This window comes from Onychostruthus taczanowskii, unplaced genomic scaffold, assembly GCF_017590055.1.
Source record: "Onychostruthus taczanowskii isolate IOZ18803 unplaced genomic scaffold, ASM1759005v1 scaffold91, whole genome shotgun sequence".
NCBI classification, from domain to species: Eukaryota; Metazoa; Chordata; class Aves; order Passeriformes; family Passeridae; genus Onychostruthus; species Onychostruthus taczanowskii.
Window position 1 is genome coordinate 1,600,110 of NW_024507105.1, and position 21,951 is coordinate 1,622,060.

At 47.0% G+C, this 21,951-nt stretch overlaps 2 protein-coding genes across 2 annotated transcripts; both read right to left on the bottom strand.

The window, feature by feature from the left end:
• Nucleotides 1-200: 200 nt before the first annotated feature.
• On the bottom strand, nucleotides 201-1,932 carry GJD3 (gap junction protein delta 3). Its single transcript, XM_041426489.1, has 2 exons — nucleotides 1,897-1,932; nucleotides 201-1,449 (listed from the first exon to the last, which is right to left on the bottom strand). The coding sequence occupies exon 2, from the start codon at nucleotides 1,440-1,442 to the stop codon at nucleotides 723-725; it is 720 nt and encodes a 239-aa protein (XP_041282423.1). The 5' UTR covers nucleotides 1,443-1,449; nucleotides 1,897-1,932; the 3' UTR covers nucleotides 201-722.
• A 1,359-nt stretch (nucleotides 1,933-3,291) lies between these two features.
• On the bottom strand, nucleotides 3,292-21,316 carry TOP2A (DNA topoisomerase II alpha). The gene is made up of 35 exons (XM_041426440.1): nucleotides 21,284-21,316; nucleotides 20,832-20,975; nucleotides 20,545-20,635; nucleotides 20,064-20,127; nucleotides 19,495-19,640; nucleotides 18,781-18,878; nucleotides 18,275-18,487; nucleotides 17,904-18,077; nucleotides 17,612-17,713; nucleotides 17,060-17,197; nucleotides 16,810-16,948; nucleotides 16,369-16,526; nucleotides 15,852-15,977; nucleotides 15,204-15,314; nucleotides 15,007-15,112; nucleotides 14,519-14,628; nucleotides 13,696-13,788; nucleotides 13,112-13,226; nucleotides 12,690-12,811; nucleotides 11,973-12,121; nucleotides 11,427-11,658; nucleotides 11,164-11,298; nucleotides 10,867-11,067; nucleotides 10,117-10,312; nucleotides 8,743-8,834; nucleotides 8,413-8,556; nucleotides 8,201-8,284; nucleotides 7,901-8,098; nucleotides 6,897-7,002; nucleotides 6,470-6,610; nucleotides 5,877-6,021; nucleotides 5,679-5,740; nucleotides 5,436-5,555; nucleotides 4,286-4,485; nucleotides 3,292-3,890 (listed from the first exon to the last, which is right to left on the bottom strand). The coding sequence occupies exons 1-35, from the start codon at nucleotides 21,314-21,316 to the stop codon at nucleotides 3,753-3,755; spliced, it is 4,626 nt and encodes a 1,541-aa protein (XP_041282374.1). The 3' UTR covers nucleotides 3,292-3,752.
• Between the last annotated feature and the right edge of the window lie 635 nt (nucleotides 21,317-21,951).

The following is a 21,951-nucleotide window of genomic DNA, read 5'->3' on the forward strand; positions in this document are numbered from 1 at the left end:
GGGAGGGGACTGTGGGGGGCACAGGGTGGTGCCAGTCCCGGCCTCGCGGGGATGGGGGGCCCGGCCCTGCCGGCACGGGGAGGACGGGGAGGGGGGACGGGGGGGGCTGGCTCCAGAATAAAGTTTATTTATTCTAGTGCCTGGCTCGTTATTCTTCTGGGGGTACCGGGGAGGAGGGGGAGCAGGGGTGGGGAGGAGATGGTCAGGCTGTGGCACCCCAAGCCCTGTTTGGGCAGTGGGGTGTTCTTTGCTGCGGGAGGGCAGCCCAGGGCCCCCCATATTGCTCTCCATGACTGCTCATCCCCAAAGGCTGGGACAGAACCCTTTGGGGTCCCCCCCAGTACCCTAAAGCTCGGACCTTCCCACCCCAATGCCACAGTCATGTCCCTCTATGCCAGGGGCCAGCCCTGATGCATTTGTGACACTCCCAGCACGGGGTCTGGGGGCAGCCCTGGCCTCCCCCGTGCCGGGCTGGGGGGTCAGGGGTGTTCCTGCCACTGCGCAGGGATGGGACCTGTTTATTTTCTTTTTGTCCGTATTTTTTTTCCAGCAGCTGCCGGGTGAGGCCTGTCCGCCGCCCACAACAGGAACCGGGGGCAGCGGGGCACGGCCCAGCTCGGCCCGGCGCGGATTCCCTGGCACGGCAAGGGCCGAGACCCCTCTGGGCCCGGAGACCCGCTGTCACCGCCGGGCTGAAACCGGCCACAGCTCGTCGCAGCCGGTCACACGGTGAGGTCCCCCCGCGGGTGGGGACCACAGGGTCCCTCCGCAGCCCCCGCCGGCTGCCCGGGCGCCGGGCCCCGCTCCTGCGGCCGGTGGCAGCAGCCGGGCCGGGCCGGGGGCCCCTTGCGCAGGAGGTGGGCGAGCTCGGCCAGGCTGAGCAGCGCCGAGACCAGCCCCACCACGAAGTAGAAATGGATGAAGACGGTTTTCTCGGTGGGGCGGGAGACGAAGCAGTCGACGCGGTGCGGGCAGGGCCGGCGGCGGCACACGAAGAGCGGCTGCACCCTGAAGCCGTAGAGCAGCGCCTGGCCCAGCAGGAAGCCCAGCTCGGCGGCGATCCGCGCCACCACGCTGCCCACGTAGAAGGGCTGCAGGCGGCGGGCCCGCTGGCCCGGAGCCCCCCCGCGCCCCGGCTTGGCCGCCTGGTGCACGGCGAAGATGACGAAGAGAGCGGCGGGCGCCGAGAGCACGACGATGTGGAAGACGAGGAAGCGATAGTGCGAGATGGGGAAGGCGGCGTCGTAGCACACGGGTTTGCAGCCCGGCTGCTGCGTGTTACACACGAACTCCTCCTGCTCGTCCTCGAAGACGTCGCTGCCCACGGTGGCCAGGACCAGGATGCGGAAGAGGAGCATCACCACCAGCCAGAAGCGGCCCACCATGGGCGAGTGCTCCTGCACGGCGTCCAGCAGCGAGCTCAGGAAGCCCCACTCGCCCATGGCCGCGCTGCGGGAGCGGGGTCAGCGCTGGGGGGACGCAGGGACCGCCAGGTCGGACCCCGGTGGCAGCACAACCCCTCCAGCTCTCCATCCCCACGCCATTCCCAAATGGGAGGGTGCCAGGCACTGCCAGGAGTGTCCCCAGTCACCTGCTGTGTGCAGGACTCGCTCCCCCAGGGATGTGTCCCAGGACACCGACAGAGGCCGGACCAGCGATTCCCCATCCCCAGGCACCTGCTGTGCCCAGGACTCGCTCCCCCAGGGATGTATCGAAGGACACAGACAGAGGCAGGACCAGCGATTCCCCATCCCCAGGCACCTGCTGTGCCCAGGACTCGCTCCCCCAGGGATGTGTCCCAGGGCACCGACAGAGGCAGGACCAGCGATTCCCCATCCCCAGTTCCCTGCACAGCTCGGCCTGGCTGAGCTGTGCTCCCCCGCTACAGCCCCGTACCTGCGTGGGCTGCGGTTCCCGGTGTGCCAGCGCTGCTGGCGCCGGCTCTCCAGGGCAGTCCAGGACTGTCCAGTCTCTTTGTCCAGCTGGGATGGGATAATGGTCCCACAGCCACGCCTGGAGTCCTTTTAAAGGGACAGAACACCCGCAGGGGCGCCCGGAGGGAGGGAAGGGCTCAGCGCTGCCGGTGGGGGCTCAAGGACAAAAGCTGCCCTGCCCAGGGCCAGCAGCTGCCTGGTTGAGAGAGGGGTGGTGGCCCCCCCAGTGCAGAAATGCCCCCAAACTTTGTCCTTCCCAAACCCACAGGGCCTCAGGGTGCCCAGGCCACAGCACTCGGTCCCCAAAAGACCCCCCCACTGCTGGCATCACCCCCCTGACACATCAGAGCCTGGGTACCCCCAGCCCTGCAGTGCCTGGGGGATGCTCACAGCTGGCACCAGCCCTCTCTGCCCCAGGACGCTGTGCCAGGGCTGTTGGGGGTCCCATGGATCTTCCCAGCTTGTCCCCAGCTCTGGCACGTGTAGACTAATCCCTACAAAATCCTGTGTGGCACGGCCAGGGCTCCTGCCAGCCCCTGCCCAGTGCTGACAGCGTTTGGTGAGCTCTCAAATCCCCTTTCCAGTAATGAGAACAGAGCCCTGGAAAACACAGGTCACCCTCAGAGCCCCCCTCACCCCTTGGGGAAGTGCAAAGTGCCTGATGCCCCAGAGCCCAGCTCCCATCCCAACAGCATCCCCATCCAGCATTTTGGGATGGGAAACTCCTGGTTTGGTCTCCGTGGGGCACTCTGTGTTCCCAGAGCTCTACATCCACACGAGGGTGATGGCAGAGCTCAGAGAGCAGCCCCACAGCCCACCCGTGGCTCTGTCTGCAGCAAGAGGAGCTGTAAATAGCCCGGCCTGCAGAGGGGACGCGCCGGAGACGCTCTCCAGAGCCAGTGGAAAATCTGACAGAGCTTTCCACACTTGACTGGGCTCCAGCAAAGCAGCGATAGCACGGGGGGCCCTGGGGTTTCATGGAATGGTTTGGATGGGAAGGGAGCTTAGGGCTCATCCAGTCCCATCCCCTTCCACAGGCACCTTCCACTAGAGCAGGATGCTGCAGCCTGGCCTTGGACACTTCCAGGGATGGGGCAGCCACAGCTGCTCTGGGCAAGCAGCTCCCCCCGTGCTGGGGACCACAGGGGTGTTCACAAGAATTCAGCTGTGGAGCCACAGTGGCCACAGCCAGTGGGGAAGTGGCCAAGCAGCCCAGCACCCCCAGAAATTGTGCCACGCCCTCTGCTCTGACAGAGGGAGAGCTTAGCACAAGCTCTGCAGTTGTTATTTCCCAAAAAAATGCACAAAGTGAAGAAAATAAGTAAAAACACTTTTATTAGACACATACTTAAACAAACTCAGGACAACAAGAACAAACACAGAAATATTTACATAGTGAAGGAATAGTGCTGGAAAAATGACTTCAGCTCACCTGTGTTGGGTGGTAGAATTCAAAATTGATGTATTCTAGTACTATAAGACATTTCAAGAGGGATGTATAAATTTTAAAGGATCTGGCATGTTCTAAAGTCAACTTTAACACTAAAATGACCACAAAGTGTCAAATAATGGGGAAGAGGGAAGTGTGGCAGTACTTGCTGGGCACGTGGCTCCAGTGTTCACCAAAAAGGGGATGTTCCCGTTTAAAAGAAATCTAACTTACTTAAAACCAAGAAAAAACCAGCTCTGTTCACCAGTAATGAACAGAGTGGCTCACATTTGATGAAGATTTCCTAGGCTGAGATGGTCTTTGGTGGGAGCTCTGGAGCGCTGCTGAAGGCTTGTTGTGGATCTGGAGTTTAAAATTTTCCTAAGAACTCAAAACAGATCATCCTCAGAGGACTCCTCCAGGTACTGGACAGGTTTTTTGGCACGGCCAGGCCTGGCACGGGGCTGAGGTGCAGGGCTTTCATCAGCAGAGTCAATGGTGAAGGTGTCTTCCAGTACCTTGGATTTCTGGAGGGAAAGCAGGAAAGGAATCATGGATGTGAGCACCCACAGGGAACACCATGAGCAGCACACGCCTGCTGTGCCATGGGGATGGTGGGAGCAGACCAAGGGTGTGTGACCCTTGTGGGGGAAAGGTTCTTATCCCAGAGGGTGCTGGGCACTGCCCAGGCTCCCCAGGGAATGGCCACAGCCCCAAGCACAGGGTGGGATTGCTGGGGTGTCCTGTGCAGGGCTGGGAGTTGGACTCTGATCCTTGTGGGTCACTTCCAGCTCAGAATATTCCACAATTCCATGACCCCCCTCTTCCCCATTCCCCACACCCAGGTAGAGGTTCGACCTCCACCAGCTTTTCCTGACAGAAGAACCCACCCCACACTCTGCAGTTCCCTCACTGCACAAACCTTTGATGCAACAGATTTGGCAGGCTTTGAGCCAAAATCCGAACCAGAATCCGAATCCAGAGGGCTTGGCTGCCTCTTGACAGCCTTCCTCCCCTTGGCGTTGTCACCCTGGGCGTGCAGGGGTCCCTCCTTGGCTGCTGGCTTGGCTTTGGGTGCAGCCTTTTTCTTGGCCAGGATATCCATGATGGAGGGCTGGTTGTCTGGAACAGAGCACGGTGTTAAACCCCTGTTTTGCTCCTCTCTCGTTCCCAGTTTGGGAATTTCTTCCAACAGAAACAGGCTCTGTGCTGCTGAGGGGTCAGTGCACAGGTCGTCTCTGTTTGAAGCTGGGTTTTCTAGAAAGATCTCTCTTCCACAGATGGTGAGGAATGAGGTTGTTTATCTGCTCAGTTCCACTACATTTAGAGGATCAAATTAAAGCGTCCCCAAAGCAATTTACAGACTATTTCAGATTGAAAAGTCCTGATCTCTCCAGGCTCCATAACCCATCTCAGACCTTCACAATCCTGCACAGCAAGGAAGGAATTTCCCAAACACTCAACTCATTCCTTCTTACCTACATTTTCACTTTTTAAAAGAGCATCTTGAAGCACAGCTTCCATTTCAGGCCATTTCTGAGTGATAACATGCTTTCTCAATTTAGGAATGGAAGTAACACTATTTTCCTGCTGGGATCAACACCGAGTTGATTCCATTTGGAATATACAAAACAATGTCAAAGTCTGGGGTTTAAAAATCCCTGAGTCAAATGCTGGAGATGGATCCAGCACTGAATAGATCAAACTACCCCCAAAAACTTGCCTGCTTTCTTCCCAAAAAGACACGAAGTAGGACATTGACTTCAAGACACAAATTCCACTCAGATTGTCCCTGCCAAGTATTACATAGCACTGTAGGAAGCATTCACTTTTCCTGTTCCCAAACTAAAATTCCCTCCCTCCTAGCATGTCCAACATGAACTAGAACACGATATGTTTGGAAACAGACCTCAAACATGACAACCAGAGAACCTCTGCCACAAACCTCAGATCTTTGCTGAAATGCAAACTCCAGTTGCCCAGGCCCTGGAAGGCCAAGCGAAATCACTCGGGCTGTTTCCCACAGGAATTATAATTGTTCTCTAAAACTGAAGTTGCTGAGCTGCCCTTACCCTTGGTGGCTCCAGCCTTCTTGGCTGCAGTAGTTTTTTTGGGCACGGCCTTGGTGCTCGGCACTGGGACGGATGGAGCTGCAGGAGCCTGGCTCACCTTGTCCTCAGGGACATCTTGGACTGGAACAGGATAAGGAAAGCAGAAAGTCAGCCTGAAACAGCCAAATTATCCCCTCTGCTCTTCCCTGTGCACTGCTGAGGGATTATAGAGCAATGCACGTGGTTTAGAGGTCTCACACTCACCAGGAACAGCACTTGGCACTGCCTTTTGCTCGGGAGCTTTTGCTGCTTTTTCAGTGGTTTCCCTGGAAAACAAAACCCCAAGTTTTTAATTCAGTTTATGAGGCACTAAATAGGGGAATTTAAAAAAAAAAAATTGCTTTTAACTTCTGTGTAGCATTAAGCACAACTAATTTCCAGTGATTATGGAAAAATACTCACTTGGGAGCAGGTTTGGGCTTGGGAGGAGCCTTTTTCTTAGAGTTTGTGTCCAATTCAGAGTTGCCTTCACTGTCACCCTGGAATTCAGAGTCCTCATCTGAGCTGGAGTTATTTGAGTCTGAAATGACCATGGGCTTGACTTTGGCTGATGGAAGAACACAGACGTGTTATTTTACACATTTGGCAAAATGCAGCTCTGTTGATTTTTCAATATTTTAGCTACAGTTATTAAAAAAATAAAGACCTGAATAAAAACAAGCAGATGCTGAGACTGCCAGGGAGAAGACTCCAAATAACAAAGTGTGTTCTGTCATTTGGAGGCTTCCAACCTCACCCACAACACATTTAATGTGCCAAGACAGTTGTGTAATTAAACCAAATAGCCATATTTCTCTAGTTGCCCATTTCTGCTTTTCCTTGAAAATGTGCACAAATGGTAGAAATATTTAATAGTTTCTGACAGTAAAATAAAGAAGCCTTTAAAAGATGATTTCTAAATGTGATCTGAGGCTCTGGGAGGTCCCAAATAGTCTGTCCCATTTACTCCTCCACAAGGAGGACCATCCTTCTCCTGCATCCATGTCCTCACTCACCTGCTGCCTGGCGAACCGCTCGCTCTCTTTGAGGAGGTGCTTCAAAGTCAGACTCTGAATCAGACCCTGAGTCAGACCAAGGGTTTCGTTTCTTGGCTTTCTTTAATGGCTTGAAAGGCAGAGTGGCCTGTTTCTTGGCTCCTGAAAAATATTGGGAGGCAGGATGAACCAGAAAACTTCCATGTATAGTTCAGGCTCAGCAGTTCAAGCTCAGCTTAGAAATACACTGAATTCAGAGGATTGTGGCTTAAACAAAGAGAAATAGGAATCTATCCTGCTTGACTGTTATCCAGGATCACTTTCTCACCCAGTTTTTCCAAAACTACTGATCCTAGATGTTGCTCACCACCCTCAGGAAGAGGTCAGATAACCAAACTGACAACCCTTTCCCTCTTTTCCTTGGAGGAAATAACATCAAAGCATTTACCTTGCTCAGTCTTCAGCTTCGGTGCTAATCTCTTCTTCAGGCCTACATTCTCCTTCTCTCCGGATGTGTTTTCATCCTGATTCTCATCAAATTCAGTTTTTTCACTCTGCAGATGCAAGCAGATACCAAACAGTGAGTCAGCTCACAGAAAAGAGGCACATGGGGTAATGGAGGAAGGAGCTGCTTATTTTAGCTGTGTAAAAGTAGTGGTAAAACTGTGTAGAATTGATTACAGACAGGATCTATAAATTGGACAGGATCTGCCCCCAAATCAGGTGACTTAAAAGGCAAAATCCAACATGAACAAAAACAGGAATTCTGGCCCCACTCCTGAGCACTCTGGTCCTGCTGCAGCTGTGTGCTGGCTCTGGGGGGGATGGGGATGCAGGACAGGACAGGGTGGGATAAAAACAAAAGCAGGAGTTATTTGGAAAAACTGCTGGGTGGAATCATGTGGAGGAAAAGAGTGACCTGTGTGGCTTTCAGGATCAAACAGGTGAAGGGATGGGTTATAGCTCTCTGTTGGAAATGGCTGAATGACACAATTTTAACTAGTCCTATAAAAAGAGTTCAATCTTTTTTATCTCCTTGATACAGAGAACAATGATGGCATTAAGTGGGTGAAAGCATTGCTGGATATGTAAAGGCTGTTCTGGAGAAGAGAATGTACTGGCTGTGCTTCCTGCCTGCTAGAGGGTTTATCAAATTCCCAAGACACCTGGAACAACCTTACTTGCATCCACCCCCCTTTCTGAGCTACCAGCCCATCCCTGGCAGTGCAATGTGCCAAAAATTTCCCTCTAAGCCACCTCCTGATATGTGAGTCTGTTCTCCTTCAGACTGAGATACCCCTGTTCCCAGTGCTTCTCAAATCCTGAGGTCCTGTCCCTCTCCTTGAACAACAGCTTCAAGAGGACAAGTCCAGCTAACAAGGAGTCACATTTTTAAGGCTGTATTGAAGAGGATGTAAAGGAAGATCGAGCATTTGGAATGTTCCTTTTTACCTTTACTTTCTTTTTAGTTTTCTTCTCTGCCTCTGCCTTCATCTCAGCAGTGATCCGAGGAACAACCCTGATGCCATGAGGGGATGGCATTACTTCTGCCAGCTGGGCCTTCTTCACCTTTGCTTTCCCTCCTTTCACCTTCAAAGGTTTGCCAACAATCCCTGCACTCTCATCCTGTGCTTGCTTGGCCTCCACTACCTGCAGAGGGGAGCATAAAATAACACAAAAAAATACAAAAGTCAATAAAGGGCTGGTGGAGAAGATGAGGGAGTTGATTTTCTGCACTGAGCATTGACATACATCAAGTTCTTCAATTAAGGCAGCAAGGTCTTCCTTCCACAGGTCAGAGGGACTCTTGCGCTTAAGGTCTTCCAGCTCCTTTTCCTAAAGGGAATCACAGATAAAAAAATCACATAAAAATCATTAGCAACACATTTCAATCCAAAAAGAAACTGTATAACACATAATATATTGTAAATATAATGCTTTTATAAGGAAAGGAAGGCACATACTTTGTTATCCCTCTGCTTGCAGAGCTCATCTTTCTTCTCCTTGGTCAGATACCACAGGGGCATGTTCAGCAGGTAGTTGAAGTCTGGGCCAGAGGCTGCAGCTGATTCTTTGTCATTCTCTTCCTCCTCCCCCCCCTCTTCATCCTAAATGTGGATTTGAAACAAACACAAGTCAATAAAAACCCTGACACACATGGGTAGGGCTACTGATCAAACACGGAACCTCTTGAATCCTGCTAATTGAAAAGCAACTTGAGCCTCTCTAAGGATTACAAAGCCTCAGAGCTTGGGGCCAGTTTGGGCATATTCAGAGGATGACTGAGGCATTACCTTGTTCTGAGACTCCTTCCAAGCCTTCACCGGATCAGACTCGTACCCTCTCTGGATAAGAACTTGAATCAGCTCTTTCTTGGGTTTGTTTTCTGCAAACAGACATTTCAGGATTGTCACTCAGTGCCCACTACCAGTTGCTGTTAGGAGTGACAGATGAGCTTCACAGTTTGGATCCTGTGGTTGTAGCTGCTCAGCATCCTACAGAGCTCCAAACCAGCCTTTCCACATCACAGCAGGGACATGTGGAAGAGCCTGAACAACACCTGGAGAACTCCTATTTAGCAGGAGATTTGTCTGGGAAACAGACAAACAAACATTGCTCCTGCACCAGCCAACAATGTTAATATTTTTCTTTGTTTCCATACATGCATTTCCCCTGTTTTAACTAGTTTTGAACTTGGGAAAAAAAGGTATGATGGTATAAAACAGGTTTCATCATGACAGGCAGGTGGAGAAAAAAACCCTTGATAGCATGGTATAGCTTGCACCTCATTAGACATCACCCAGGAAATTTATGCTCTAAGTGCTCAACCACTGGAAATGCTTCAGCTGGAATTTGCTCCTTTTTAAGGTATCAGAAGCCATCAACCATGAGACACAAATACAAATGAAACCAGCTCTGGCAGCCTTGGAACTACTTATTACAAAAAAAAAAAACAACCCAAGAAAATGCATTTCAGGGGAATTATTTCTCTTCCAGAGTTCAGTCAGACAGACTCGAGCTGCTGGGATTACTGGGCTGCCTTCAGACACAAACCACAAAGCATCTTATGACACGTTGTCTGGCCGCATCCTCCGTGAAGGCGGCAGAACACAGCCCAGCTTTTACAGCGAGGGGGAAAAGTTGATTGAAAAATGTGAATGTTGGGAACAAAGGTCTGCTTCTTTTTCTAGCTCATGATTCTCAGATGTTGCTGTTTGAGTGTCATCTAAGTTTGAAACCTCCAGTCCACTGAGAACGTGATTTGGAGTATTTTTGCAGAGGTTCACCAAGATAATGGAGAGAGATACAGATTCTTGAGAATGCATTAAACAGCCAACACTGCCCCTTTCTAAACCCACAAATAATTAACTCTTACTCCTACCAAGTCAGAAATAAATGGGAATTATTGCTAAACTGTTAAAAAATTCTCTCAAAAATTCTCAAACACAGAGCAGGAAAGCTGCATAAGTATCCCGTTGTCATTATTATGTGTATAATACACAGACCAAGGATACTCTGTGAAGCATTTTCCTCTCAGATGTCACAAGAACAGAGATAAGCCCTGGTGTGGTTTGTAAAAAGCAGCCTGGGGCTGAGGGGGTGCTGACAGAGCTCAAGAGATCACCCAGTTCTCCCAGTTGCAATCCCAGTCACCAAGAACAACATACCAATGACAATTTTGCCATCTATTTTCTCCAGGATGAAGCGAGCCTGGTTGCTCAGCTTTGCAGACTCAGCACCCAGCATCCCAATAAGCCATTCCTTCCTCAAACTGTAATACCGGAGCCGCAGTTCAAAGAACTCCTTAAGAATATCCTGGGGAGAGTCGTATTTCTTGAGAAAGCCGACATGGTCAAAAAGAACCTGGAGGAAAATGAAAGAACCACGGGTGTTATGATGATAAAACTGATCCCAAACCTGCTGAAAGTTACCTGTAACACAGGTGTGATGGTACCACTGAATTATTAACAAACAAATTATCAAATCTCAGTGTTGTTCTAGAAACTACTTCAGTTTGTGAGCACAGCAGCAGAGCCAATTTTAGAATTTCAGTAATCTTGAATACAAGCAGTAGAGTCAAGGTTACTTGAATCTTAGAGCTCTGTGCAAGACAAACATCTCACATCAAAGCTTCACACATTGTCAGGAACCAGACGTTCAGTGCCCCTGCTGCTGGCTCACAGAGCTCTGCAAACTGTGATTTCAGATCATTTTGCCTCCTTCAGGCAAACTATCCACTCTGGACCCACTCCTAAGCCAGCTCTTGACCTTTGAAAGCTGATTTAAAACCAGTAACAGCAGAAAAATCGAAGTGAATAGGTTACTGCCAAAGAGGATTTTTGTTTCACGCAACGACTGCAGCTGTCCACAGAGTCTGAGTTAAACCAAAAATTCCTTCAGCAAAATCTGTCACGTACCATGGAGTTGCATGTTAAACTTGTTTGGAGTTTGAAGACCTTATGCAGCCCCACAGCTTCAGCTTCTGCTAGTTTATCTTCGTTCATCTTCACCACAAACCTCACCGTGGTGTCTGTGTGATATTCTTTGTAGTCTGTGATTAGAGGGGGGGTCTTCTCAGTCCCATTCAGCATTGGCTCCAGAACCTGCTCTTTATATGGCTGAGGAAAGAAACACAGTCAGATCCAAAACCCACTAGTCATTTTTGCTTTAAAGAGCAAACTATACATTCCCAGAGCAGATTGCCTGTTTATTACCTGTGTCCATGTTCTGACAGGCAGCTCAGTGATCTCGATGGTTGTAGAATCAAGGATGGACACTTCACCACTTATCACGTACTGATTAGGCCCCAGCTCATCTATGGTGCCTTTGAAATTCTTGTAACTGGGAAGCTGAGGAGCAAAAACACTGGATTCAGCTTTCTGTGGATGGCTCTTTTTTTAAGTATGCCCAAAAAATGCTAAATGTGAGCTCAATAAACTAACAAGCAAGACATTTGATTTTTAATTATATTATTTACCATTGGCAGTGGATCTTCTCCATCCATCAGCCGACGGATATTGTTGACAACTTCTCTGATATCAAAGTTGGGGATTTTACAGGCCCAGCCAGTACCAATCCCTTCAGCCCCATTGACCAGCACCATTGGAATGATGGGCATGTACCACTCTGGCTCCACACGCTGGTTGTCATCATAGAGGAACCTCAGGATGTTGTCATCCATTGGTGGGAACACCAAGCGTGCCAGGGGACTGGAACAGAGAAGGGAATTTAAGCCCAAATTCTTGTTACAGAACATGATTGCCATGCAAAAAGAAAGCTCCTTAATTTTTATTATCCCACCCAAATTTCTCCCTTTGGTTCTGCTTTCATTTTCATATTCTCTGCACTGATAGCCACGTTTCCATAATGGAATCTAGCACCTGAATCTCATTTCAATTGTTGCTACTCTGAGCATGCAAGTATAGCCAGCCCAAAGTTTTAAAGAGAAAAATCCAATTTGTTTTTCATTCTAATTGCTGTAAATTTGAGTCCTTTAGTACAGTAAGAACTTTAGAATGCTGACCTGAGCATGGTGAAGATGTATCGAGGGCTGGCAGAGTCTTTGCCTCCGTGCAGCCTCGTGCCAAACTGACCAATGGGCTGGAGCAGGTTGAGGTTGTTGCTGCCCACAAAGTTTTGGGCCAAGTTAATGATGGTCATCATCAGTGCAGCCTGCAATAAAGGAGGTGCAAAGCTGAACATGCAGAATGGTTCAGGGGATGGACAAAGCAAGGCAACATTCACACCAAGGACTTAACTGATACAGAGGATAAACTCAATTGATGAAAAACTGGAGGAAACTCAAGGAAAATGCATCCCAAACCATCTGAAATGTTCTAATGACCCATGTCTTTATCTGTTGCTGTCCACCTGCTCTGAAACCTCCAGTGAAAGATTCTGTCAGTCTCCACAGAGAACCTTGTGGTAGTGCTTATCTCTTCCTGACCCAAGCAGAAATGTTATTAACATCTGCCTAAGCCCATCACAAATTAAGGAGGGTTTTCTTGTTCCACTTTTTGAGTGAACTATGCTTCCATGAAGAACAGGACAGGCAGAGTGATCAATGTGAGATTAATTTAATACCAAATAATTAATTGTGGAAACAGCTAAACAGCAACTTCCATTTGGTGTACACACTCAAGCATCTAATTCTGCTTTAGAGGCATCATAACTCACACCAACAGAAGGGCTTTTCCCCTTTTTTTTTTGAAGTGTTTTGCACACCCAGGCAGGTTCTTACCTCCCCATGATGGTATGAGGACATCTCAGCGACAGAACCAGCCAGCTGAGCAACCTTCACCTCCCGCTTATCGTTTCGTTTGAAGCAGGTGAACAAAACCTTCCTCTGACCTGGCTTCAAACCTGTATGAAAATAGAAAAGACCTCGTGGTTAGAACATGTGATGTGATGCACTTGGCTCTCTAGAGATGCAAGAACTACTTCAAGATTCTCTGCCAGCTGAGTAAGGTACTGGCAATAATGTATTACAAAATGGACAAGACATTTCATCCAAAGATGAAAAAATCTTAGACAGCAGAAACAGACTTCAGGATACTGACCCAGAAACCTGAGCATGTTCCCTGGCTCTGATGTGACATCAAACACCCATTTCCTCAGTTCTGGGGATACACCATGCAGAATCATGACTTAGAAATCACTTACCATCAACCAGTGATGGGATTGATCTTTCATTATCTGAGTTTGAGAACAGCACTAACTCCTTGTTGATGAAGTCATTGTATGTCAGGTAATCAGTGTTTTTCCCATACAGGTATTCCTAAGAAAAACAGAGAGGAGATTGCCTTAATTTTAACAGGGTCTAATAATTTTCTTGGCTAGTTTCAATGAAATGGGAACTCCTTGTAAGACCAGCTAAATACAGCTCAAGTGATGACACCCTTTGCATGGCAAAGGGAAACACTTCCCAGGATGCATTATTTCCCCCATTTTGGGGAAAATAAAGACTTCATTTGCCTCTGCTTGTGTTATCATTTTCCTGTTGATACAGCAACTTGAAAGATGAGAGTTAAAAGTGAAGTTGACAGTTGGATAATTGACAATGAGGCTACACTGATAAGATGAGAGAAGAAGCTGCTCTGCAAAATCCTGACACGTTTTCAACGTTCTGTAATCAGGACCTGACTCACTGACTGAGCTGTGTGCAGCTCTGGAGTGCTGGGATGAAGCTGAGAACAGCCCCAGGCAGAGACTGGGAACCAGTTTCCTTATAAACATAAACCTTTTACCTCTGGTAGACCATGCAGCTTCCGTTGTCTTCTATCCTCCATGAAATTAGTCAGCCATTCCTTTCTCTCTTCTATCTTCTTCTTGCTAAAGGCCTGGATGTTACAAAATGAAAAGTAACTCAATTCCAGAACATTCTGTGGCTGTGCACTATTGGATCACTTGAGAAAAAGGAAGAGCTTACCCAGGAGAACAACATGCTAAACAGGCTGATTTAAGAGCCCAAGAAATGCAATAAAAGGGTTCTGTAGCTAAACATATTAAGAGCATAATTTCCACCATTCCATAGAAGACAGAGTAGTTACATTTACATCTATAGATTTTTAATATAATAACAGAAGACTAAAGCAGATTTGAGAGGAAATTAATACTGTGGGGAAGAACTTGATGTTTTAGCATTGCCTAACAACTCTGAATATTTAAGAATCAAAGATCAGCTAAGGTGAAGTTCACAGAAACAAGAACTGTTTTAATCCACCGCTTTGCACTGAGGGAGGAAGGGAAGATCTAACTTGGAGAAAACTGCAGCAGAATACACAGAAAAATGTTGAAGGAATATTTACTATTGTGTCTGAAAATGACAATTGGTTTGCAGTGATTAGTTTGTTCCAAGCTATATTTAAAGCCCATCACTAAAAGGGTACTCTTGCCCTGAGGTTGAGGGGCAGATTTGATGCTCCTGGTTCAACTAAAGCTGTAGCCTTGGTAACAGAGATTGTCTCCAGCCCAAAGGCCTCCAAGAGCATTTTAAGAGAAAATACAGAGCACTCTACAAGGTGAAATACCAAAGGTAGTAAGTCAGCAATTAAATCAAGTGTTAGTTACCAGGGTGATGGCAGCATCATCTTCAGGCCCAGAATATTTGAAGCCAATTCGGTGTTTTGCCATATCTGCAAAGTATTCTTTGGCTTCCTTTGATGTGCTGGTACCCAAACCTGCAGGGACAGGAGAGGTAATCCTAATGACTTTTTGTCTAAATTAAGTTCCAATTCAAAGAAATATTTTGCTATGCTCAGTTTTTGTGATGCATCATATGAACATACAGTGTGAAGATCTCTTCCTGAAAACTTAAGTTACTTCAAAACAAGATGTATCACAAAAATCATAAAAACTACAATTAAGTGAGCAGTGGCATGTAGTAATTTTGGATTTTTGTAACTCCTGTAGCTATCTGAAATCTAATTGGAATATCATAGGAGGGAAGAGACTTGGAGGACACCCAGTCCAAATCCTTTCTGCAAAGCAGGATTGACTGCATCAAATCATCAATGCTCTCACTTGGATCAGTTTCACCACTTTAAGTTTTTACAAACCTTTGTAGTACTTGATTTTCCATGAGTTGTAATTCTGTGTACTGGCTTTCCATTCTTCAAACTCAGGAATGCTGTAGAATGCAATTTCTTCTTTGTTTTTAAAAGCCTACAATGGACAAACATTTTAACTGTGAAATGAAAGGCATTTTTGGGCAGTGGATCCTCAGTCATTCACCTCATCCTCCCACAGCCCTCACCTTTATGATGGGAGTAATGAATTCCTCCAAAAAATTGTGTCTTAGAAGAGATGGCCAATTGTGATGGATGAAGTTAATCAGCAAACCTTTGATGTGTGATCCATCCTGATCCTGAATTAGAAAAGAAAAAACCAAACCATATTTTATCATGGAATGATGGAAATGACAATTGTTAGCTTAATAGTAAATGACTCTGTAATTTCAGCTAACTGACCCTATTAACTTTCACCTCTGAAAAGGTGGCCATGTGTTAATTGCTGAAAATTAAGAGAAACAGAGAAGGTATTCTTGGTGAAAAAAGGTGTCAAGGACTGGTCAAGGACTTTGAATCAGCAGAGTGGAGAGGCAGTGTTTAGCTGTTTCACCTAACTCACCATTTTACTTTTTTTGTGGCTGAAAAGACACTTAGACCCACAAAAATGTAAAATGGGAAAAATTGAATCAGCAGAATGGAGAGGCAGTGTTTAGCTGTTTCACTTTTTTTGTGGCTGAAAAGACACTTAGACCCACAAAAATGTAAAATGGGAAAAAGAAACACAGAGAATTGGGTACAACAATAGCAGCAGTTAGAGAAATATTTTCTTCCTATCTATTTATTTAAGTGCTAATTGTTATCTTCTCCCAACTTTCAATATTAATGAACCTAACCTGATCTGTCATGATCATAATCTTTCCATAGCGAAGACTTTTTAAAGATTCTTGATCTTCATAGTTCTTTTTATACTGCAAACCCACAATCTTGATGATGTTGTTGATTTCAGCATTTTCCATAATCTGAAAGAGATCACACAGAATAAAAACTTGTCTTTCAGACTCAAAATGTAGCTCAAGAAAGTAAAAAGTTAGTGACTAATTGGCTGAGTGCTGTCCTGCTGGGGGTTTTTTGCTGTTTAGAAACTTGTAATTTCTAATGGTTAAATTAGTCTAGATAATTCAAACCATTTTCCAATCTACAACATGAACATTATCCCCTCAGGCAAATCACTAAACAGGACTTAATCAATATTCCTACTTAACCAGTGAGGCAGGATCAAGATGAAGGAAGACTCAGGTGTTTAAGGCATTGCTCCTTGGAGTTCCAGTGCTCCAGGTGCAGCTGCACCAACTCATTGCACAAATCACACCACACCTTCCAACACGTAACTGTAACCATTTTCCAACCAACCTGCTTATGAGAAGCTTCCCTGACATTGAGGATTTTCCCACGAAGAGGAAATACTCCATATTTGTCTCTACCAACCACTCCCAGACCAGAAACAGCCAGAGTTTTGGCTGAGTCTCCCTCAGTCAGGATCAGTGTACAATCTAAAGAATTCTTGCTGCCTAAAAAAAGAAGAAAATCGAGTCAGTTTTCTACTTGAGAAATGAAATCCAAGGCTGCACATTCACGACTGAACAAGTATAAATAATCTTTTAAGGCAGTTTTTTTGGCACTGCACACAGTAAATGGGGATAATGTAAATGTAAATGGGACTGCAAAATGGGAGTAAAACTATAATGACAGGTTTTCTATTCTCACTTCTTCTCAGGAGACAAATCTTTTGTTCAAGGAACAAGTTTTAACTGTTTTTCAATGAACTGGTTACAAAGGATGTCAAACACTTACCAGCATCGTTGGCATCATCCAGTTTAGGAACACCCTTAATCTTAGAATGTTTCACAGCTGAACATTTCTTATTCAGCTGGTTCTGAGCTTTAAATTTTACCCAATTTAGGATACTTTCAACAATGCCACAGCCAACTGCCTGCAATACAAAACGCAATCCAAAGTTGTGGGAAAAGCCTCAACGATGACAGAAACTTTTGTTACATATTTTTTACAGACATCTTGACTGCCCATGTACATCAGGACTTACACCCTTAATGAATTTTTCACTCAGTTTACAGGTAGAGCCGAAGTTCTTTGCCTGCAGAGTCATGTTCTCCTTAGTCTGAGAGTCAAAGGTTGGATTTTCAATTAAGGCATTCACAAAAATCCACATGTGGTTCTTCACCTGTAGTTAAATACAACAAGGATCACACACTGGACAGGCTCAGCTCACCCGTCAATCACACAGTGAGGGAACACTCAGCACTGTAGGGTTTGGAATTTTCATAGATATTTTGTTAATTTTGAACAGCTAATGATCATTCATTAAGCGTTAGATGATTTGGGACATCAAGGAATTGGCATCTCTCCACCTCAAGAGGTGTTATCTAACAGATAGTGAGGTTTAGTGCATCTACACTGATTTGCAAGGAGAAGTTAATTGGCTTAAACTGGACAATATGAGACTTCTACAATTAGCAATCTTCTATATATTGTCTGCACAATGTTACTAATTAATGCTGCTATGCATTAAGCTGAAGTTACAATTTGCAGTAATGCTCAAGTTGTGCTTCCCACCTGGAAAATTCTGACATTGTACCTGGAAAGGCTTCACTCCAACTCCGTTTTTGTTCTTCTTTTTCACAACATCAATGATTTTCGTCACGAGCTGGTCAGCCACATAATCAACGTGTCTGCCACCCTGAGGAGAATGGGACAAGGACCTGGGACTGAGGCCACTAAAACCCACAAAACTATAAATATCTATTTAAAAACTTAAGGGCATTCTTTGCAACGTTATTTTTCACTAACATAAGTACACTTACAAATAACCAAGAACATGAAAGGTGAAGGATATGGCAGTAGCTTGACCAAACACACTGAGGAGTTACCTTTGTGGTGGCAATGCTGTTAACAAAGCTGACTTGCTGGAAGCCTTTTTCACTCAAAGTCAAGCACACTTCCCATCGGGAATTCACTTCCTCGTGGATAACTTTAAGTGCATTCCCAGTTTCATCAACCTTATCCTTCAGATAGAGGTCCACATAGCTGCGGAATCCTTTCACCTGCACACAGATGAGAGCAGACAACTGGTTGATAATGGCTCCTATAAATACTTAATTCACATCCTCCCGCAAAAAATCCCTTCTGCGTGTGTTTCTTTGTTCTGTGTGATGACAGAAATGGTCTCAAAGGAATCTCACTGGTTAAATGGCACAAAAAAAATGAAGATATTTGTGTTTTCTTTTTAATGCTCACTTACAGGAAGCCTCTGTCCATTCAGGAAAACCTTGACATCCTTTGTGGATCCAGCAATATCATAGGCTCTTCGAGACATCAGTGCTACAATGTCCTTATCCAGAACAGTCATTTTGAATTTGGACAGATCAGGTTGGAAAGTGACACAGGTGTAATCATCTCCATCAAAGTATTTCAGCTTCATCTCTCCAGCCTTTCCCATGTTGTCTGTCCAGGTCTGAGGAAAGGAGCTTTGGTGAGTTGCAAGTCAAACACACACACAAAACTACCTTAGTTTTTAAAAGCAGTAAGATGGTTTATGTGTTTTAGATACCTTTAAACTAAACAAAAACTCTGGTTAAAAACCAGATTCTGATGCTGTCTGCTAATTTCATTATTCCTTTTTGTCTGTGAATTACATTTTGTGGGTCAAATTTACTCTAATCACACTGAACTGGTTTTGAAACAAAACCTGAGGGTCTCATTTGAAAACCTCAGGTATAAACTCCTTGGAAAGAAAAGTGCTCCTACCTGCTTGAATAACTTTTTGTATTCACGACATCCAGTTTCCACAGTAAACTTTTTGCTGAATATGTTGCACAGTTTGGCTCCATAACCATTTCTCCCCCCTGGAATTAGAAGGAACACAGACTTGTGTTATTCTCTTTGTCCAAAACCATCTAAAAGAATCCAAGACTAACTGGAGTTTGTCAATGTCCACCCAATCCAAAGACAACTGTCAACAAGAAACAATATTCTACGAGCTCAGTATGCAACTGCAAACTTTGATTTAATTAGGGTTTAAGAAAATATTCAAAAACAATTTTCCCTGTTCCCATGTTTGCACTGTTATTATGATTAAACAGAGCACAGAGAGTCCTCTGATAGATTCAGAATGTCATTTTCATGGAATCACAGAATGGTTTGGGTTGGAAGGGACCTTAAAGCCCACCCAGTCCCACTATTTGCTGTAGGCAGGGCACCTTCAACTAGCCCAGGTTGCTTCAAGCCCTGTCCAACCTGGCCTTGGACACTTCCAGGGATGGGGCAGCCACAGCTTCTCTGGGCAATCTGTGCCAGGGCCTCACCACCCTCACAGAGAGGAATTTCTTCCGTGTATCTCACCTAAATTTCCCCTATTTCAGTTTTCACACTGCATCAAGGATCCCCTTCCTGCCCGTTCTAGTTCAGGTCACACTCTTAGAGCTGCTCAGAGATATTAGTGCATATCTGAGCCTTCCTCACCTGTGACTTTCTTCTCATTGTCATCGTAGTTGCTGGATGTCAGCAGCTGTCCAAAGATCAGAGCAGGCACATAGACCTTCTCCACTTTGTGTTCAACAACTGGGATACCTTTCCCGTTGTTCCACACACTGATTGTGTTATTCTCTCTGGGGAGGGGAAAAAAAAAAGTCTGTTTTTAAGGCTGCAAATGGCTGAGCTGTGAAAGAAGTCACCAAAAGGCTCTGGGGAAAGGCACCATTTCACCAGGAACAAATCTGTGCTCAGCAAGTGCAGCAGCTGCCAGCAGAGGGGGGACAGGCAACACAGAAATGCCCAGATCTGCACATGCTGGCTCTGAAATGGACCCACACACAAAACCCCTGTCTGTGCTCCATCAGGAAGAACAGGGAGAGGAAGAGGTGGGAAACCACAGCAAGGAAAGAGCAGATGTTTCCCCAATCAGCCCTCTGTAAGAGACCAGGGAGCAGAGAGAAAGGCTTTCACAACTGGTGAATTAAAGTTGGGCTATCTCAGATCAGCCCTGCAGTGCCACAATGCAGTGTTTCAAACAACAATGAAACCCAACTTACACATCAATTGTGACTTTAATGCACGACATGTTTTTATCCCTCTGCTTGTTGTCTGCGGCATTGACTAGAAAGGAAACAGAATATTGCTTTTTTTATTACATTCTCAATCAAGGGAAAACTATGAAGTCTTCCAGTAGAATGAACACAAAAACTCACTACAGTGTTACTAATGATCACCCCAGCATGAAAATATTTTGCAAATTACAAAGAGGAGTACAAGTTATCATGGAATTATGAAGGTTAGGAATGACCTCTGAATTCCTCCAGTGCAACCACTGACATAAAAGGGAGAATTTTGGGTAGAATGAAATCAGGTTTGTAATTGGATTTTTTGCATTTTTTCCTTTTGTTTGTTCCCCATGAACGGCTTGCTATTAAGCAGTGCTAATAAGTTCTTGCTAATTTTTGTTTAGTTCCAGTTTCTTCCATTCAACCCCCGTTAATAACCCGTCACTCACTGACTCAATGGATGTCAGCTTACCCAGAATCTCATCGAAGATTTTGTACAAGCCAGGCACAAAGGTCACATCTCTGCAGTTGAGGCCAACGCCTTCATCATAAACCCACATTTGCTGGAAAAAAAAAAAAAAAGAATTTGTAAGTGCCCAGGTACAACCCCTCCTCTGTGCCGTCCGTTTGTAAAGCAGGTGTTTTGTGATTGATAAGCATGACTGATAAGAGGTTTTGTGCTTTGTAAACAGCTGCTGAAGACTCCCCGCCTGCCCCGAGGTGCTCGGGGGGCTCAGCCCCGCTCCCCCCCGCTCCTACCTGGGTGACGAGCTCCACGGAGCCGATGTAGGTGTCTGGCCGGAGCAGGATGTGCTCCAGCTGCGTCTTTTTCTGGTAGATGTGCTCCACCGAGAGCTTCTTGGGGCCATCGGGCTTGCTGACGAGGATGTTCTCGTTGGCGGGCTGGCGGGGGACAGGCAGCGGCCGTGAGGGGCGGACAAGGGGAACACGAGGGGCCCGGCCGGGAGGGGAAGGGATCGGGGCTGGGGGCGCGAAGGGAACCGCAATCGCAGAGGAGAGGGAGGGCTGGGGAAAGGGCCGAGAGAGGAGCCCGGGCAGACCCTGAAGGAGACCCAAGGGGGGCTCTGAAGGACCCGGGGAGATGCTGAGGGGGACCGGGAGAACTTGCGGGTTCCCGAGGCCCCGAGGGGATGGTGTGGCGGGGGATCACGAAGCCCCGCAGAGTCGGGGGCAGCGATCGCAGGAAATACCCGGAGGGGTGGCTGGGGCTGCGAGAGCTCCATGGCGATGGCAGCGGCGGTGGCGGCAGCGGCTGAAGCGGTGGAGAAGCTGAGGCGGTGATGGCGGCGCCAACGTCTCCTTCAAACCTCCGCTCGTCCCGCCGAAACGTGCAGCCAATCCCCGCTCGCCTGCCCCGGCGCTCTGCCAATCGCAGTGCGGGGGCGGGCACACGGCTAGGGCTCTGCCCGCCCTCTGACCAATCGAAAGCCGCGCCGCGCGTTCAAACAGGCTAGTCGAGAGGGAGAACGGTGAGATGGGCAGCGGGATTGACCAATAGAAGAGCGAGGCGGGGGGGGGGGGGGGGGGGGGCGCGCCGAGGCTGCCCGTTTGCCGTTGGTGGTGGGACGTACTGGGATACACTGGGAATCACTGGGATGCACTGGAAATCACTGGGATACACTGGACAGAGCCTGGACACCCACTGGGATACACTGGGAATCACTGGACAGAGCCTGGGCACCCACTGGGATACACTGGGAATCACTGGGATACACTGGGAAGGCCTTGTGAGCCCACAGGAATACACTGAGCAAAACCTGGCAACCCGCTGGGATATACCAGGACACATTTGTGTTCTGGAACCAAAACACAGACCTCACTGACATGGAGACCTGTGCCAGGGTGTCCCCTTCCAGTT

What these genes read in the sequence shown, in the direction of transcription:
- GJD3 (XM_041426489.1), bottom strand. Translation starts at nt 1,442, where the DNA reads ATGGGCGAGTGGGGCTTCCTGAGCTCGCTGCTGGACGCCGTGCAGGAG.
- TOP2A (XM_041426440.1), bottom strand. Translation starts at nt 21,316, where the DNA reads ATGGAGCTCTCGCAGCCCCAGCCACCCCTCCGG. An exon ending in GGATGATGCCAACGATGCTG is followed by an intron (nt 16,527 to 16,809) that starts GTAAGTGTTTGA and finishes TTCTTTTTTTAG; the next exon opens with GCAGCAAGAATTCTTTAGAT. An exon ending in AGTGCCAAGTGCTGTTCCTG is followed by an intron (nt 5,556 to 5,678) that starts GTGAGTGTGAGA and finishes ATCCTGTTCCAG; the next exon opens with TCCAAGATGTCCCTGAGGAC.